Source organism: Eubalaena glacialis, chromosome 2 (genome assembly GCF_028564815.1).
Source record: "Eubalaena glacialis isolate mEubGla1 chromosome 2, mEubGla1.1.hap2.+ XY, whole genome shotgun sequence".
In the NCBI taxonomy this organism is placed as follows: domain Eukaryota; kingdom Metazoa; phylum Chordata; class Mammalia; order Artiodactyla; family Balaenidae; genus Eubalaena; species Eubalaena glacialis.
The window spans coordinates 6892426-6912082 of record NC_083717.1 but is presented as its reverse complement, the minus strand read 5'-3'; the positions used below and the strand labels follow the sequence as shown (position 1 = coordinate 6912082).

General features: G+C 39.1%; 1 protein-coding gene across 1 annotated transcript in view; it reads right to left on the bottom strand.

The window, feature by feature from the left end:
• The window catches only part of ITGA8 (integrin subunit alpha 8), a 182473-nt gene that overhangs the window by 130278 nt on the left and 32538 nt on the right, over positions 1–19657 (bottom strand). Inside the window, exons 5-11 of the mRNA XM_061178163.1 lie at positions 16976–17037; positions 15193–15238; positions 11512–11637; positions 10535–10579; positions 8039–8082; positions 6519–6575; positions 2948–3000 (exon numbers count right to left, since the gene is read on the bottom strand). Of these exons, the coding sequence (XP_061034146.1) occupies positions 2948–3000; positions 6519–6575; positions 8039–8082; positions 10535–10579; positions 11512–11637; positions 15193–15238; positions 16976–17037 (433 nt within the window). The remainder of the gene's footprint in view (positions 1–2947; positions 3001–6518; positions 6576–8038; positions 8083–10534; positions 10580–11511; positions 11638–15192; positions 15239–16975; positions 17038–19657) is intronic.

The following is a 19657-nucleotide window of genomic DNA, read 5'->3' as shown; positions in this document are numbered from 1 at the left end:
TTCTTTAAGAATGACAATATTAAGATAATAGATGTATTTTTTAATGCAGTCTAAAGAATTCAGAATATACTGCCTAATAAAAAGAAACGATGTGCATAGCAATTTTTAAGAACATCAAGAAAGAACAAATCATCACTGGAAAATTCCTATGTTTGAAACCAATGAGGTCCTTTTTTCACAAGTTTTCTTTTTTTTTTTCTTAATGTGGCAAAAAAAAAAAAAAAAAGTCCTATAAACGTTGTCACAAAACTTTTCTTTAGACTAGAATGAATGTGTTTTCAGGAAGGACATGGTACCCTGCAGGGCATATTGTGACACTGGGGGGAAAACTCAAAGGATTGAAAAGGGAGTGAACTACAGAAGGAAACACACTGGGTGATCTGTGCCCTAAAAAATGCTGCCTGGCTCCCAGGAGAGAAGCCCTCACGCGTGTTGTGTTGTTATCTGTTGAGGGAAATGTGTCTACACTTATCCCAAGGGCCACTGTCGGATTTTTTGTTTTCACTGAAGAATGGGCTTCCTATATCTGGACGGTACGCCATGTTTTGGACCTCAAGTTCTTCCTCCACCATTTTCTTTCTAAATGACTAAAAGCCTCTGATAACAGATACAGTCCATCCAGGTTGCTCATTTTGAATGGTGGTCCTAATTGTTACTTCCTTTCCGCAATTCAGACAGCTGAAGATTAAAGCAACTTCATTTTCAGTTATCTGCAGGATAAGATCTTATCCAGGATAAGATTTGCGTTCTTCAAAATAGACCCAGAGTGCAACCAGTTCTACTCTTCCTGCCACTGCTCTGGTCCAAGCCACTGTCCTGCCTCACCTGGCTTATGGCAATGGGCTCCCAGAAGGCCTCACTCCATGGAGACCCAAGGAACAGAGCATGGCTGCTAAAACCAAAGTGGGTGCAGGCAAGTCCCTTGCTTAGACTCCTCCAGGGGTTTTCAAGATGATGTGTCCCTCTTGGAAACAGACTCATTCTATCCATGGCAGTGTCCGTGTGGTGCTGTGTAAAGAGGCTCACAGACTTTCTCTCCAAGCCTCTTTGATATTCCTTGACTATGCCAGCAGCTCCCCGCTCCGCTGGGAATTTGGACACTCTTCCCCATATACTATTGTGTTTTGCTCCCTCACCTAACCTAACACCCCGGCCTTCCCTCTTTACCTGAATAAAAATTGCATCCCTCCCAATTTTTTTCTATCCCCGTTCTGTTTTTTTTTTTTAAAGTTTCATTAATAGACTTTCTTTTTTAGAGCAGTTTTAGGTTCAAAGCAAAATTGCACAGAAAGTACAGACAGTTCCTGTATACCCCCTGCCACAAGCAAGGCCTCCCCAACTGTGAACATCCTGCACCAGGTGGTACATTTGTTACAACTGATGAACCTACATGGACATATCATCATCACCCAAAGTCCACAGATTACATTAGGGTTCACTCTTGCTGGTGTACATTCTGTGGGTTTAGAAAGATGTATAATGACATGAATCCACCGTTGCAGTATCATACAGAGTACTTTCACTGCCCTACAAAGCCTCTGTGCTCCACCTAATTCATCCCTCTTTTTACCATTAACACCTGGCAACCACTGATCTTTTTACTGTCTCCATAGTTTTGTCTTTTCCAGAATGTCATCTAGTGGACTCATATAGTATGAAGCTTCTTCATACTGGCTTCTTTCACTTATAAGGTTCTTCCATGTCTTTCCATGGCTTGATAGCTCATTTCTTTTTAGCACTGAATAATATTCCATTGTCTGGATGGGCCACAGAATACTTACACATTTACCTATGACAGGACATCTTGATTGCTTCCGGCCTTCTGTTTTTATTTTCTTCCTGCATAGTGCTCATCACCATCTAACATAATCTTTATTTGACTTATTTATTTTTTGTCTGTAGCTTCCACCCAAACTACAGTATAACCTTTATGAGGGTGCGGGTTTTGGTTTTGTTCTCTGCTGTATCCCAGCACCTAGAACAGTGCTAGTGTGTAGAAGATGCTCAAGAAATATATGTTGAATGAAAGAATAATAAAAATATATTTTCCAAAGGGTACAAAAGTTACCAAATTTATCTCCAATCATACGGTACCGCATAATAAATAAAGTTCATTTCTAGCTATGTAGAGGTCATAGCTAATGTCTATCCATGATGTAGCCCAGATCAGGGAACATAGTTCAGATTTTTCAGATATTTGCTTCTTACCAAAATGTGAGCTCCATGAAAGCAGAGACCTATTCTTCCTTAGTCACTGCTACATTCTGGGCACCCAAGAACAATGCCTGGCATATGGTAGGTGCTCCAACAATATTTATGGGATGGATAATCAGTTCATCTCAATTTATTGGTTTTCTTATTTAATCATTTGTCTTATCTGTCAGTTAGGTGCTTTTCATGGATCAGAGAGTTGCTTAATAACAATTTTCTTTGAAGTAATAACTTAAACACAACCACAATTTATCGTGCTGTTTGATCCAAGCTCAACTGTAATTTACTGCCATAAACTGAAAAAAATAATATTATTATTTCATCTTCTGCATGGGTGTCACTAGTATGTTGGTTAAAGCACTGTCAGGAGAATAAATATTTATGTGCAAATGTTTTGTGAATATCATGTGCTAAAGGGTGAAGACAGATGAGCAAATTCCTCAATGGCTATGGAAGTCAAATGGCCAAGGACTATTTAATTCATAAAATCAAAGATAAAACTAAGTAAAATAGTCCTTTCTTAGAAGTGGCAGATGTGGTAAAGACATAAAAAAGGATGATAGAGAATTTTTTAGTAGATGTATCCTTTTGCCCTGGACTAAAAAAAAAAGTTAAAACAAGAGAGCCTCGATCTTGTTGAGGAAGTATGGAAGGATGTATTTCATGAAGGAAAAAATATAACATCTTTAAGGACGAATATAATATCTGGTGAGTGAGGAGGTTCTTATAAACTTACCCATCATTGTTAACATCTGATACTGCAATTGTATATCCAAAGTAAGATGCCATCTGCAAAGGAAAACCATAAGATGATATATTTTGTGCTCAAAAAGTCATTTTTATAGTCATCTCTCAATTTTCCCTGAAAGATTAGCCACATTGCAGCACATTTTTGCATTTAAATTCATAGACCCTTGGACATGGACAGAGTCTTCGAGTCATTTAGTTTAACCCCTGACCTAATGCATAATGTTCCTCACAACACCCATGACATCTGCTCGGACATCCTCTGGAGATGTTCAACGATAAGCCCATTCAATTTGTAGATACAACTATTAGAATACTTTTTGCTAAAATTGGTCCTCCTGTAACATCTGGTCCTTAATGCTCCTACCTAGTTCTGCAATCTTGAATGTCACAGAATAAATCTAATTCCACTTCCATATGAAATCTCCTATGGAAATGTTTTCAGCTGGCTTGCCATCTTTCTTAGAGATACAACATGGGATACCAAAGAAAAGATGATACCGCATGAGCACACTGACAGGAGAAGATAAGTAGGATGGACACCCTCTGCTTTGGACTCTTTATATCACTGAAGCATAAAAATGTTTTAATTTGAGGGTAAACCACGTCTCTGTATCAATTCATATTGAGTTTATCGTCTGCTAAGGTTTCTAAGTCTTTTCTGAGTGTAACCAGTGTGCCTAATCTCTCTACATTCTAGCTCTTATATTTTTGTTTTCAACCTATGTTTTCAAGGTTTATAATCTTTTCAGATTTGGCCAATAGTTTTAGCTTGCCAAGATTTTTCAGTTCCATATTCTGCCATCCAATTCTTTAGCTCAGCAGTCCCCAACATTTTTGGCACCAGGGACTGGTCTCGTGGAAGACAGTTTTTCCACCGACCAGGTTGCGGGGGGGCGGGAATTGTTTCGGGATGATTCAAGTGCATTACATTTGTTGTGCACTTTATTTCTATTATCATTACATTGCAATATATAATGAAATAATTATACAACTCACCATAATGCAGAATCAATGAGAGCCCTGAGCTTGTTTTCACTTGCCACTCACTGATAGGGTTTTGATATGAGTCTGCAAGCAATTGATTTATTATGGTCTCGGTGCAGTCAAACCTCTCTGCTAATGATAATCTGTATTTGCAGCCGCTCCCCAGAGCTAGCATCACTGCCTCAGCTCCACCTGAGATCATCAGGCGTTAGATTCTCATAAGGAGCATGCAAGCTAGATCCTTCAAATGTGCAGTTCACAGTAGGATTCGAGCTCCTAGGAGAATCTAATGCTGGTGCTGATCTGACAGGAGGTGGAGCTCAGGCAGTATTGTGAGCGATGGGGAGCGGCTGCAAATACAGATGAAGCTTCGCTCGCTCACCCGCTGCTCACCTCCTGCTGTGCAGCCCGGCTCCTAACAGGCCACAGACCAGTACCAGTCCGTGGCCCAGGGGTTGGGGACCCCTGATTTAGCCAATTTAGCTTCCTATCACCTACAAAGCTAATCAGCCTACAGTCCCCTGGAAAGTGTGCTCCACAGAAGGCAGAGAGTTCCGTCTGCGTTGTTCATTCTTCTCTCTGCCCTGTCTGACCAGTGTTTAGCTCAGAGTAGGTGCCAGGTGCTAGATACTCTTTGCAGAGGAAAAAAATAGATGAGTTACCAAGTGTAACACAGTTATTCAATTCTCCCACCTTTTTTGTCTATTCCAAACATATACAGTTGCTATAGACTGATTGTTTATGCCTCCCCTCCTCCAAATTCAAATATTGAAACCTAACTCCTTATATAATGGTATTAGGAAGTGGGGCCTTCAGGAGGTGATTAGGTCACGAAGGGTTGAGCCTGCATGAATGGGATTAGTGCCCTTAGAGAAGAGACCCCAAAGGGCTCTCTAGCCCTCCTTCCACCAGGTGAGGACACAGTGAGAGGACGGCTGTGAACAGGAGGCAGGCTCTCAGCAGATACCAAATCTGCCTACCCCTTGATCTTAGATTCCAGAACTGTGAGAAATAAATGTTTGTTGCTTTAGCCACCCAGTCTATGGTATTTTTATTATAGCAGTCCATGGACTAAGACATGGGTGCCAGGTGCAAAATACTCTTTGCAGAGGAAATGAACGCCTCATTTAACTGCGTCATGCAATAACTCAATTCTCCCACCTCTTTTCTCTATTCCAAACACATGTGGTGAAATTCTTATTCCTGGGTGGCATTGTGTGGTCTTCACTCAGAGGAATTTCATCACTTAGGTATTAAGTTCTGAGGTTCAAGATTGCAGAACTAGGTGGTATTGAAGATGAGAAGTTACAGAAAGGCCAAATTTAACAATGTTTAAAGAGCTTTTAATGATAAAAATGTAAAATGAAAAGACAAAGGAGAAGTCTTGCCAGATTTCCATTAAACCATTAATTGTCACCACTTGGGAATCATGGTTCAAAATTTATAAATCCACCCAACTTCACTATCATCACAGCCTTATATCTCTATATTTACCACAAGAGTACCATGAGGGACATTGTTAAATGCTTTGTTGAAAATTGCACAGTAACGGATAGACTAAAGCCCCAGTTTGGGGGAGGAAATGTCAAAAATGCTCTGTGTTCTTTAAAAAACTCTATTTGCTTGACAAATATATGATTCCAAATTTCTGTGTGTAGCTAAGAGTTGAGCATTTCAGGATCTTAGACCTGGATCCTCCTGGGATCCCGTGGGCCAAGATGTAACTTGGCCGGAGTCAAGTGTGAGGCTTGCTAGAAGCTCCTTACCCTGGGTTGGTGGTTAGGAGAGGAAACTGGTTGCCCAGATAAATGAATTCAACTCACGATTGGCTCCCTTAGACGGGAGTATCACATTCATCCTTTAAAGAAATGTGGCAGATTTCAACAGGTCAAAAATCCAGGAAACCCAGGGTAGTGAATGAAGTGTGACCTCAGGCCGTGTTAGGTCAGGAGGATGACAGCAGCCTGTTTGCAGGCAACTGACCCATTGATAATAAGACCCCAGCCAGTGACAGTGGGTAAGGGGCCATACCTAGCCCCTGGGGGGAAGGGACCAGAACCAGAGAGCTTATCTTCCATATAATGTTGGGATTGGGGAGGGTTCCAGTCACTGTGAGGACAGGAAGGCAGAGCCCAGACCCACTGACTGACCAACATGTGAAACCTACAAGAAGCCTGTGTCTTCTCGGGGGGAAGGTGGGTACTCAGAACTCATCACCGCGCACACTACATAAGGACCGCAACATAACAGGATTGCTCTCGGATTTCAGCGATTAGTGGCTTTTGGGCTTTTAGGGAGCATATTCTGCCTTTACATCATTTATCATTTTCTGAAATCATCATGGGTATTTACTTGTTTGTTAATTGTCACCCCCCATCAGCCTCCCCCGTACTGCTGCATGAGAGCTGGGATCTTGTCTGTCTGATACTTGGTTACACTCCCAGTACTCAGAAGAGTTTGCAGCACATAGTAGGTGCTCGGTAAATATTTATTTTATGAATGAATAAATAACATATTACAATATACTATTAGTGCAGAGTGACATTCATTATTTGATTCTAAAATGTCTTCACCTGTTCACCAGTGAAATTCTGAATAAAGGTCATATCTGTAGAGTTAATGATTGAAACCTGAAATCATAGAAATTAGATAGGTTACATCATTTGGCATAGAATTGGAACACTTTTTAAAAAGTTTAACTTAAATCATTTTAAAATTTTTGTGAGGAGTCATAAATGGTTAGCTCTATGTGTAAAAAAAATAAGCCCAAAGGAACGATCTTTAAAAAATCCAACTGAACTTTTTGTTTATGGTTAAATCTGGGATCCTTTCAGACAAAATGCATGCCTACTAATCTGATGTAGAGAAATCTGAATTCAGGAACGCTGAGAGCACCTAATCTGATAGTCAGTTAATTGATCTAATCAAAAATTTAATCTAAATTTCATTTCTGTGCGTACGCTGTTATGAGAAATTGATGATTATGGTTCTCTGCAAAAAAATGAAATTTTGAAGTATTATCCCTGTAGCAAAAATATTCCTTTTAAATTCTATCCAGACAACCTAAAATCTATAGATATTATAAGTTTACCAGACTTAAACATTATTTAAAATATAAGTTTTTCTTTTCATAAGGTCGATTTATTTTCCTTTCCTATTTTTATGGTAACTAGTTGTAATGGGTTTGAATAGTATCCCTCCAAAACGCATGTCTATCCAGAACTTCTGAAGGTGACCTTATTTGGAAATAGGGTCTCTGTAGATGAAATAAGTAAAGTTAAGGATCTTGAAATGAAATCATCCTGGATTTAGGGTGGGCCCTATGTCCAACGACTGGTGTCCTTATAAGAGGAGGAGAGGACACACATAGACACAGATGGAAGAAGGCCATATGGAGACCAGGGCAGAGATTCAGGTGAAGCTCCCACATGCCAAGGAAAGGCAGGGCCACCTGAAGTTGGAAGAGGCAGGAAGATTCCACCCCTACATGCATGGGAGGGATGTGACCGTGCCGATCACACCTTGATTTCAGCCTTCCGGCCTCTTGAACTGTGACAGAATAAATTTATGTTGTTATAAGCCACCCAGTTTGGGGTCATTTGTTATGACAGCCCTTGCAAACGAATGCACTAGTGAAATAACAATCGACCTTATTATGTCCACCGTATGGGACATATTAAAATGCTGATCACATCAACAATGGGATCCTCTGCAACTATTCCCAGGTTATGCACACGCGCAGGGCTAGGCTAGCTTCATGGGCACGTGACCTGCGCAGTCGGTCACAAAGGGTCCCACATGCAGACCAGCCCTACCCACCCTTTGGACAGCCCAGCTGTCACTGTCCTGAAATTCTTAACAATTTTGAACAAGGGGCCAGGCATTTTCACTTTACGCTGGGTCCCACAGACTATGGAGTTGATCCTGCACCCAGATCAGAAAAGAATCTAGCCTCCCTTTTCATAAGCAAACAAGCGTGGATCAGTAGTGCTCACTATTAAAGGGCATTTTAAAAGATTTGAAAACTGTATGCAGCAAAAGGTTTCTTTGCGTATGTAGAGAATGTAGTGTGTAATGCCTTCTTAGTACTCACGCATCCAAAATTCTGTGCTCCTCTGGGAACCCCAGCAACCAATTCTGTGATGGAAATAGTCATTTACAAGGTGAGTGGCATAGTACACTGTAAAGCTATACAACAAATCAGCTAAAGAGGGTGCCTCTTAAATGAGTAACTATCATGGATCCCTTAGAGAGATGGAGGTTTGAAGCCACAGTTTCGCACTGGCTTTTGCTTCTGCTACAGACGAAAGAAAACAGAAGACCCAAAGTCGTACTTTGAGATTTACCTGTCCCCATCACATTCTCCCTGTGTTTCTGCCTGCAGAACATAAGCCTGGCTTCTCAGATCTGTGTGTGATTTGTCAGTTAAACCTCGTACTCTGATTTCTCCAGTTTTCACTGTCTTTCGTACTAGTCTTTTCTACTAGTGTACAAAGTAACAGCTCCTGTCCCACTAATGTGTTCAAACAATTTCAGTTACCTAAGGAAAAGCCACATACCATAAATGATTGAGTCTGGCCCCCTGGAACAGAATTATAGGACAACCTGGCAGCCAAGGGTACGTGAGGAAGGGCCGCTTTAATAACAGAGGTAGAAAAAGCAACTCTGGTGAAAAGTGGGGAGCATATTCCAATGCACAATGATATGGCTCTAGATTCAGGAAATAGTGGTTTCAGTCGTTGGGTCTGCCATAAACCCGGGATCGATCACTGAAACTGATTTTTTCCAGTCACCTACAATAGATGGGAGTTGGAACTGCCTGATTATCAAAGATCTTTCCAGCTCTCATTTCTATAAATCTAAACTATCCTTTGATTCATTGGGGTCAACATTTTAGTTTAATTTAAAGAAAGGGGGCCTGGAAAAGAGTCCCCTTCCATTCAAATTTCCCTTCCCCCAAATCTGGTCCTAAAGGTATAGCACAAATTCTAGCATTAATTCTATCTGATGTAATAAACTCTAGCAGAGTTGGGCGCTCATGCTGTTGGAGCGTTAATAATCAGAGAAGATCCATTTGGGCTTAGATGTTGGACTTTTCAGTAGTAAATTTACTCATTCAATCAACATATAAATGTTAATTGCAAACATAGGATACAGCACAGAGCAAAGACAAAATTCCCTGCTCTCATGGAGCTTATACTTGAGCTGGAAGGGGCAGTCAATTTGAAAAGTAGAGTCAAATGTCATGTTAGAGGGGGATGAGTATAGCGCAGAAAAACTAAGCAGTAAAATGGTACTGGGAGTGCTGGAATTGGGAGGCGGAAGGAATTATGATTTATTGGGGTGGTCAGGGAAGGTCTCGGCAAGAAGATGACATGTTACCAAAGACTGAAGAAAGTGAAGGAGTAAATATTATGGAGATCTGGGAGAAGTATGTTCTAGTCAGAAGGAATAGCATGTGCAAAGGTCCTGAGGTAGAAGTGTGTCTGGAGTATTCAAAGAACAGCAGGGAGGGCAGGGTGGCTGGAGTGGATGGAAGGAGTCAGGGGTAAAGGACTAGGAGCTGAGGTCAGAGTAAATAGGGGCCTCGTGAACAGAGTCTTTTAGGTCATTGTGAAGACTTGGATTTTAGACAGAATGAGTCGGGCAATCATTGGGAGCAAAGAAGTTACATCACGTGACTTCTGTTCCTCAAGGACCACGTTGGCTGCTGGATCTAGGGAAGACCACAGGAGGGCCAAGATGAAAGCAAAGAGGATCAGTTAGGAGGCTATTGCCACAGTGCTGACGGGGGCTTGGATCAGAGTGGAGGCTGTGGAGGAGGTGAGAAGTAGGCAGATTCTGGCTGTCTTTTGAGTTTAGTTAGCAGAATTTGCTCATGGATTAGATATGGCTGGGGTGTGAGAGAAAGAGCACAGTCCAAGGCTGACTTGCAAGGTTTTTTGCTTGAGCAGCTCGGAGGATGGCGTTGCCATTTACTGAGATGGAGCTGATGGAGGGTAGAGCATGTTTAAGTGGAAAGATCAGGAGTTCAGGTATAAGCTTATTAAGTTTGGAAGAGCCATTCAAATAGAGATGTTGAGTGTTGAGTAGATTGTAGACCTTACACCGCATTCCAGCTTCATGGACACAGGTATGGATGTTTACTAGGGGCACCTAAAAACAGACCACAGTCAGATATAACAGAGCTGACTGATTTCGGGATCAGGCTTGCCAAACAGGAAAGACTAAGGGGATTATACCAAGTGAGATACCTGGCAACCACGGCTTCTCATTTCCCACAAACATTCAGAATTTGGTTTAAAAAAAAAAAAAAAGAAATCAGCCATCACACTAGTAACTTTGGAGCCTGCAGCCTCATATGGCTATAACATAAAGGAGTTATTAAATGTAGTGCTGTTTAAAAGTTTCAGAATTGTTTAAAAATCACAGTCCTAAAAGAGCTTTTTAGGTCACTGTACTTTTCCCTGTGTTTTATATTGGGCTGGCCAAAAAGTTCGTACAAGTTTTCTGTAACATCGCATGGAAAAACCTGAACGAACGTTTTGGCCAATCCAATAGAGGGCTTCATTTCAACAATGTTTCTCACCTTGCTGAGAGTCCCCAGTAAATTCCCCAGCAGCAACTGAATATCCTGTTTTAAAGCAAGAAACAAGCAAATCACACGTTTGAAGGCTTTACAAATGATCTATATCTAGAAATATGAAGGCACTACCATAGTACTACTTTGTGCAGAAATTCCGACAAATCCTATTACATAAAAGTTTAGGGTTCTATAAAGAGAAAAATTAATCAAACCAGGATTTATACTAAATCTTGGAAGCATAATAGATCTGCTACTTCTGAGCCTGGCAACACCTTCGGATTCTGAGGTCCCTTTTACAAGTAGGAATGCTTCATTGCCCACCTTGACGTGTGAATGGTGGTTGCTGCATTTTAAGAGTTGCTGACTCATCATAATCAGACATAATTACTCTGAAAGGTATCTCTTGTGCTCAGGTTTTGCAATTTCTGATCACCACCAAGGCCTACTTCCTAATACCTTTAATGATGATTTCCCACAAACTTCACTTGGCTCTAAAGTGAGACGAGGTGATAAAAGATAACTACAATTTTTAAAAGTTCATCAAGGAATCAAAATGCCAATACGATACCAAAGGTGGCAAACAATACTGATGAAATGGCATTGTGTGGTTTGCACATAATAAATTTTGAGAACATTCTAGCAACTGGAAAGTCTCTTGCTCTTTCTAGAAACTGGAAAGGGTCATCATCATGTTGCCCGGGCAGTACTGAGCATCCTCACTAATACATAGTATCTACGACTGGCAAAATATTTTATTTGTAAGAGATTGTCACGGAGCCTATAAAACAGCTATCAAACTATGGAGACTACATATAATGGCTGAATCAAAAGAAAAGAAAGTTAAGAGTCCACTCGAAACTAGTAAGAGAAGAAAATTTGCAAAAGGTGCCAAATATTATAAGTGAGGAATAAAATTTGCTTCCACATTTAACATGCTTGTCTGTTGAGAAACCGCAAATGTCTTGAGCAATGCATCTCACCAAGGTAACTGTCATCGTAGGAAGCAGGAGCCACTTCTGTCTGCTTTTCTCCAGCCAATTTTCTCAGGATATCCTTGAATGAGTAGTTTGCAATGATATCTGCAATACTGGCAGTGATCACCTGACCTTTGTTCAAACAAATGAATAGATTAACTGAATGAACGTGAGAGGCAGGCCCTCTCAGCACAGACACAGGGCGTCTGAACAACACACACGCCCTTGAAAATGGTCATGAGATTGCTTGCATTTTCGACAATGAATTTTCCTGCCTGGCACTAGAACTGCTGGCTAAATTTGCTGACAGCTGGTTAGAGCTTTCCATTCTGATAGAAGAACCAAAGATGAACTATGTAATTGTTTTCATATAACATTTATTTTTTTCTGTTGTTTAAATTAAGGTATAGTTGGTTTATAATATTATGTTAGTTTCAGGCACACAGCATAGTGATTCAGTATTTTTACAGATTATACTCCATAACAGGTTATTACAAGATAATGGGTATAATTCCCTGTGCTGTACAGTATATCCTTGTTACTTATCTATTTGATATAGAGTAGTTCATATCTGTTCATCCAATACCCTTTAATTTATCTGTAGTCCTCCTGCCTTTACCTTGCTTACTTCCTCCACCTCCAAATGATAAACATTTCTAAGGGTGAGGGCACCTGTAGGCAAAATTTATGTGATTAATTAAAAAAAACTTCACTCAACTATTCATCTGTAATTTAAATATTCTAGAATATTCTAGCTAGCAGAAACATCATCTAGATTTGAGATCATCTAGCCCCAAATATATCTTCTTACAGGTGGGGAAACTGTGGCCTAAAGAGCTTGAGTGCATTCCCTAAGGTTACATGCTTTTGCTATTAGGATATTCAGCATTACAACCAGGGTCTTCTTTGGCATTCTAATAAGACTTTTTGTTGTCTCTCAAAGTACAGATGTATTAAATCGAAATCACTTACTTAGTTAATAGGTTGTAAAACATATCAGCTAAGCTAAAGGAATGAATTATGTAATCTCTGAGTCATTCACATCTTATGCTAAAATATATACATAAAGCATAAAATTATGACAATGGAAAGCATCGAGGCCCAGCAAGATCCAGAATTTTAGCAAAAAGGGAATCCGTTGCCACCAACATTGGCATGATAAGAACACTGGCTAATCTCCCCCAAATATAGTCACTATCAGAAGTCTTGAAATACGATTGTATTGGGATAGACATGAATCCAAAAGATGGCCAGCAATGTTCCACTACAACTTTTATGCATTCCTATATTTATTATGGAAATCTAAGGAAAAAGTGTGATCTCATGCTCTTTGGGAGAAAACTGGAGGAATGCTTTCAAGAGACTAAAATTTAATATTAATTTTAAAGCCAAACTATTCCTTGGGAATTCACACATTCCCACAGTCTTTCTGTCTGAAGTTTCAAAAGAATAAAACTGTTAAATCAGGCCGTAAATATCTCCAAGTGACCTTGCCTGAAATGACTGTTCTTATATTAAGACAATCGTATTTACACATGAGTTTCTGAACAACGTCTGTAGAATTTGCCAGTTTTCTCTGGGTTAAAGCTAAATATCCCCTTCCCTGCTCCCACAGACACATTGCCTTTGCTTATTTCCTTTAGTTGCTTCTATAAATATTATAATCTTAGGACTGACTGAGTAAAATTTTAAATTATCTATCTCAGACAAATGCTCTCTATCCCCTTGACATGGCTAATTGTCAGCATATCATCTATGTCAGACATTTTTTTTCAGCGTAAGGAAAGAATTATGTGAAATTAATCAAGTGCATTAGAACAAAATCTTTTTAAACACATCATTTTTATTTTATACCCATCCTCTGCATAAGATATATTGTTTTCCAGTTTGCAAAATAATGTTTAAAGACTGAAAGGTTAATTATTTGATGTTCATAGTTGTATTTGTATGAATTAAGCTTAACAGTAATTTCATATAAAATTTTATCATAAATCCATCTCACCTGTATCTTTCCCATTGGCCTTTTAAACATGAACAGGTCTCCTCCATTAAAAAAAACAAAACCCAAAAAACTTCACTCAACTATTCATCTCTCTCGTATTCTACTCTATCCTTATTCTAAACTTTACAGCCAAAATTAAGTCTGTATTCTCTGTAATCTCTCTTTAGGCATCCCATTCACATCCACGGCTTTGGTTATCACCACTGTGCTAGTTTTTATTTTAGCCTAGATATCTTCTCTGAGTTTAAGCCCATACATCTAAATACTTATGTGAAAAGTCTTGGACATCTCAAACATGTTCATACTCAACATAACCAAAAGTAAACTCATCATCTTCCTTCCCCAATCCACTCCAAACCCGTTCTCTTCCGGCTTTCTCCATTTCAGGGACTGGGACCCACCTAAAACCATTCAGTTACAAAAGTCAGAAACATATCCTTGGCATCCTCCCTATTCACCCACATACATCCAAACCATCATCCAAGCTGTTTATTCTGCCTCCGAAGTATCTCTCAAATTCCGCCCCTTTCTCAGTCTGTACTATGACCACTCTAAGAAGCAAACATCTCCATCTGAACCTTACAGCTGGTTTACCTTATAGACTTATAACTAGCTGATAACCTTATAACTTATAACTAGCTGATAACCTTATAACTGATAAGTTTGCTGATACTGCACTTTGGCCAACTCCCAATCCATTTTCCACATTGCAGCCAGCATGATCTTTGCATAACACACATCCGATCGTAGCATCCCATGCTTCCGATTCTCCAGTGGTTTCCCATTATTCTCAGAGCAAACAACGCATTCTTATTCTACCTCAAGCAATCCATTTAAACTCCAGCCATCCACCAGGGATTTCTCATTGTTTTGGAGATAAAGACAAAACTGCTTACCTGGGGCTGCAAGCCCTGCAGGGAGGGTGGGACCCCTCCATCCCACTCAGCAGCTCTTAACTCTAGTCCCCTGATCTCCCTCCATTCTCAGCTCACCGGGCTCCTTTATGCCCCAGAACATTTTCACACAACCCTTCCTCTCTTCGCCTGGTTACCTCCTACTCGGGGTTCAGAGCCTCAGTTCAGGGTTGCTGCTTCCAAATTCATTGACCTTAAGGTTGATGCCGGCTTATGTAACACCTTTTTAAGAATTAGAGGAAGTCATCCCCCCTGGGCAGACGCCATCCTGCACCTGGGTTCAGGGCTCCCTAAGCAGAGCACAGGTCGTATTTCATCTCTTCAGCCAGTGTTCAGAGGACAAAACATACCTGCATGGGGCCACCCTGGAGAAGCCTCCTATGCTCTCATGGCCCCATCTTGACATACCATCCTAGTGAGTATCATGCCTGGAGTTTCTTAAGTACTCGTGTGAGTATTCGATTAATGCCTGCATCTTTCCCCAGATGCTAACCTCTGCGGGTTACTCATTATTGTACCCTCAGCATCTAGCACAAAGCCTGGCATGGTCTCAATAAGCATTTGATGAATGAAGGAATTAAGTTGCAACAGTATTTTAAAATATCATTTATATCACAAAGTACAAACTGAAATGATGCTTCCTTCATTGGAGAAACTACCAATATGGAGATAAAATTAACATAATAAAAAGTCAACACTTGATGTTACTTCTGTTTCATCTCCCTGTTGGAAACAACCCGTAGGCATTTCTTCTCTGCCAGCAGGACCTACCTTGCCAATAAAAACTGCCAGGGCCTCCAACTATAAGGTCTCCATTCTACAAAACAGAAATGGCAACAACAATTGGAAAAGAAAAACAGTTTCTTTTTTTTAAGGGTGAGAAATCATTGTTCATAAGCATTGCTCTAACAGTTATACATAAAAAGTAATTTTTAAAAGAGGCCCTTATATCTGAGTCATGCAGGTCATTTTCTTTCCTTTTATTGCTTTCAATTATTTAGTGTGTTATCATATCAAATAATTTTAATTAGATTCAATTAGGTAAGTAAAATTCTCTCCCCTGAGAATATATAAATTCAGTTTTTTGGCACTGCCTCAGGTAAGCAAAGTATCTACATCTTTCATGCTGTGCAATTTAGTAGACATGGTCTTTCGAGCCTTAGCAATAAAAAGAAAATTTGGTTTCTGTTTATTTCAAGGCCACAGTAATGCCTGTTTTTTTTTTTTTTCTATACATCTGCAAACCCACCCCTTCCCAGGAGAGGGAGTGACAACTCCAGACTAGAAAATAAAAACTTTCCTTTCTACTTACAGCCCCACTTTCCTTATCCTGCATCCTTAACTTTTAGTTGGGGGGGTGGGTGGGAGAAAAAGAGTAAAATTTCAGACATTGATGAAATTTACAGTATTTGCAAAACCATGGAAGCTTTGCCGCCCACATTCTTACTAAATATCTGTTTTTAATTTGTGAAAGGATATGTGAAATTAACATTAACACTAATGTGAAATCTAATCAGTCAATTACACCTAAGAGATAAAAACATAGATTCTTGTGATCTTTTTAGAAGCATATTTCTTTACTGAGTTTTTGAGATTTTCATTTAAAAAGGAAGCAAGACAGTTGCTTTTCAACCTGTGTATTTCTTTTCTTTTTTTTTTTCTCATATAACCATTTTTAATACATAACAAGCAAAGGAAGCAAGCAGAGGAGATTATCAAAGGGCATTAAACACTTCTCTAAATGCATTAAAGAATGTTTATATCATCCATTCCCTGGTATAACACTCTTGTCAAAGTAGCTTGTACATAGCAATCTTTTAAACATTTTCCTACATAGGTTTTTAAACAATTCTCTAAATGCATTACAGAATGTCTTTCAAATCCAATTCCTTAAACAACTCTCTTCTCTGTGTAGCAAGCAGGTTTCATTGTTTTAACCATTATTCCATGTGTTTTTATTTTTTATTTTATTTTTTTTAACATCTTTATTGGAGTATAATTGCTTTACAATGGTGTGTTAGTTTCTGCTTTATAACAAGTGCATCAGTTATACATATACATATGTCCCCATATCTCTCCCCTCTTGCATCTCCCTCCCTCCCACCCTCCCTATCCCACCGCTCTAGGTGGTCACAAAGCCCAGAGCTGATCTCCCTGTGCTATGCGGCTGCTTCCCACTAGCTATCTATTTTACGTTCGGTAGTGTATATATGTCCATGCCACTCTCTCACTTCATCCCAGCTTACCCTTCCCCCTCCCCGTATCCTCAAGTCCATTCTCTGGTAGGTATGCATCTTTATTCCCGTCTTGCCCCTCGGTTCTTCATGATTTCTTTACTATTTAATAAATTGCCATATGTATAGATTACTTTATTAAAAATAAAGAGCAAACAAAAAAATTTAAAGAAGTTGCCAAAACAGGCCAGGTATATACCTAAAGGTTCTTTTGTTGATGGTGGTTATTGGGGGGTGGAAGTGGGAATGAGAGGCAGGGGGTAAAAAAAAATCAAACAGATAAAATAAATTTTAGAAGCTATAAGATCAAAAGAATTTACCTTATAAAAGTCCAGACTAAATCCTGCTTGGCAGTAACCCTGACCTTCAGGATCAGCGTTGCCTGGAATGATCAAAAGGTACAAATGTTATAACGTCATTGTCCCCAAGATATATTTGAATCACCAGTTCAGGATACACTGTTGTTTTATCTATAGACTTCTAAATTTAAAATGATCAATATGTGTTCTATATTTATTTTTAAAATTTATTCCAAGTAATTTCTTAAGTACATTGCAATCTATTTTCTTGTCCCAAATGGCACTGTGATTCTACAGTAAGAGCAATAGGAATAACGTTCCTTGGAGTTATGATACTGGGTTTTATAACTCATGTTTATTTGAAGAAATAAAACCTCCATCTCCCAACTATGTTCCAAGTTCCCCAAGTGGCAATAATGTGTTTCTGTGGTGCCCGCGTGTTCTGAGTAAAGCAATGCCTTGAGAAAGAGAGAGCTAAATTTAGTCACCTGGGTGGACACTTTCTGCTGGGGTCACCGATAAGAGTTTCGATTTCCTGATCTCTCACAGGAAATTAACTTCAAATTCTTCTATTATCATTACGTAAATTTGGACATTGCATTTCTGATCACATTGCATCTCACAGGGACTCTGGTGTTCACAAAAGAGAAAACTCTCTAGCAATGGCTTATTTTATACTCTCTGCAATGTAATTCACTAGCTGAATGTCCAATAGGACTTTTTTATAATACAGTTTTTTAAACCATAGGCAGGTCAACCTGTGGATTCCCAGGACATTAGGATCCTGGGACATTATGATGAGGAATGTACTACTTGTCACTTGTACTTTAAAAGAGTATCACTTCTAAAGTGCTTCAATTAAAACCAAAATATAGTTCAGTAGAGGGAATCTCAGTCATTATAGTTAGATGCAAACATGCAGATAATTACTCCTTTCTTATCAAGGATATTCCTGAATGGAAACTAAAATAAGAGGGCAGGGAAGGAAATATGCACATCATCCCAGGAAAAATGTATAGGCTGGACATGTGCCTGTTCCAGAAGCTTTTTGAAATGGATCAGGCCTTTCCAGCTTTTCCTAGAATGCCTTCTGTTTTTTCTTTTCTTTGGTTAGTACTTAGCTAATTTTAGCCCTGTCATCAGCCATTCTTTCCAGATGTTCCCTTTATATTTTAAAATACTTTTCTACTTCATATACTGTATTTTTTTGATGATCTGTTTTTAATTCAAATGTCAATTGATGCTTTGTGTGTGTTTTTTTTAAGCTAAGTATTTTTTACAGCTTTACTGAGGTACACTTAATATACCAAAAAAATGCACATCTTACTGTGTACGTTTTGATGAGTTTAGACATATGCCTGATATCATGATACCACCACCACGATCATGGGAATAAACATATTATCACCTCCAAAAGATTTCTTGTGTCCCCCACCCTCAATCAAATTTGCTTTTTTGTTTGTTTTTTTGTGGTGAAAACACTTAACATGAGATCTACCCTCTTAACAAATGTTTAGTGCACAGTACCTTACAATATATTTTATTTTATAACTATATGTTGTGGTTTATAATTATGAATGCTACAAGTTCCTTAAAGTCTCAAATGTCCAGGTACCATTTTTCTAGAAGTTCATGCCTGTAGATAGTTGTATGCACCCAGAAATATATATGAACACAAGATGCATGATTATGTGAACATAGATGTGTTGACTGTATTTAAGAAATGTATTTTTAATGCATAAATCTTTTTTATAAATCCTTTTGAAAATCAACTCTGACTTTTTCAATGTTGTAAATTATTCAGAAAGGAAGAAACAGGACCATTCTTTGAAATCATTTTGCTGCAAAACAGGAAACTGAAAAAATTAAGAGAAAACAGTCATTTTTCATAAAATTCATCGAGAAAGCAACCAACTTCAAATGTTGAAGTGGTGATTATAATAGAAATGGGAGGTTATTTCCTTTGCAAAGTAAGTTTTTCTCTTACGATTATAGTTTATGAGAGCTGAAGGAATCTTTCTTCCTAGAACTTCAGAGCATCTGTGAACTTTACAATTATGCCCTATAGAGTAAACTTCAGGAATCCAGGGAATCACGCTATCATGTGTTGGCTTCCCAAGGAGAATGGAAAGGTGTGTGTAAACCATTGCCACCTAAATTATGAATGACCGTAAGAGCCACAGGCATGTCATTGATATGAATGAGCAGACTACCACCCAAATTGCTCAAAGTGTCAGTGAAGGGGCTTTGCGGTGTGACACGAACATGAGAGGCTTCTTGAAATACTCTTTTGAAAGTAATATCCCTGTTCTGTGATACTGACCATACGCTCATGAACAAGGTGGCTTTGTGTTCATGAACTGTGAACTCCTTTGGGAACACAGGAAGCCGGCTCCTTGGGTGCATTTGAGAAGGAAGTACTTCCAGTAAGAGACAGACCAGGAGGATGTGACACTGGAGTTGTGTACTAGACTGAACAGAATTCCTGGCTATTTGTTTGGCTATTCTGGAACTCGACATACACTTCACCTTTACCTGTGTCAAGCTGTTCTTTTATTTAGGAAAGTAAACGCTAAATAAATTGGCAACATAATATACCCGTGTAACTCAAAATGAGAGCATACTATACTTTAAATTTTTAGATAATGGTTCAAACTCACCCTGCAACCCTTATCCACAAGTCTAGATGGCTTATGCTGTATT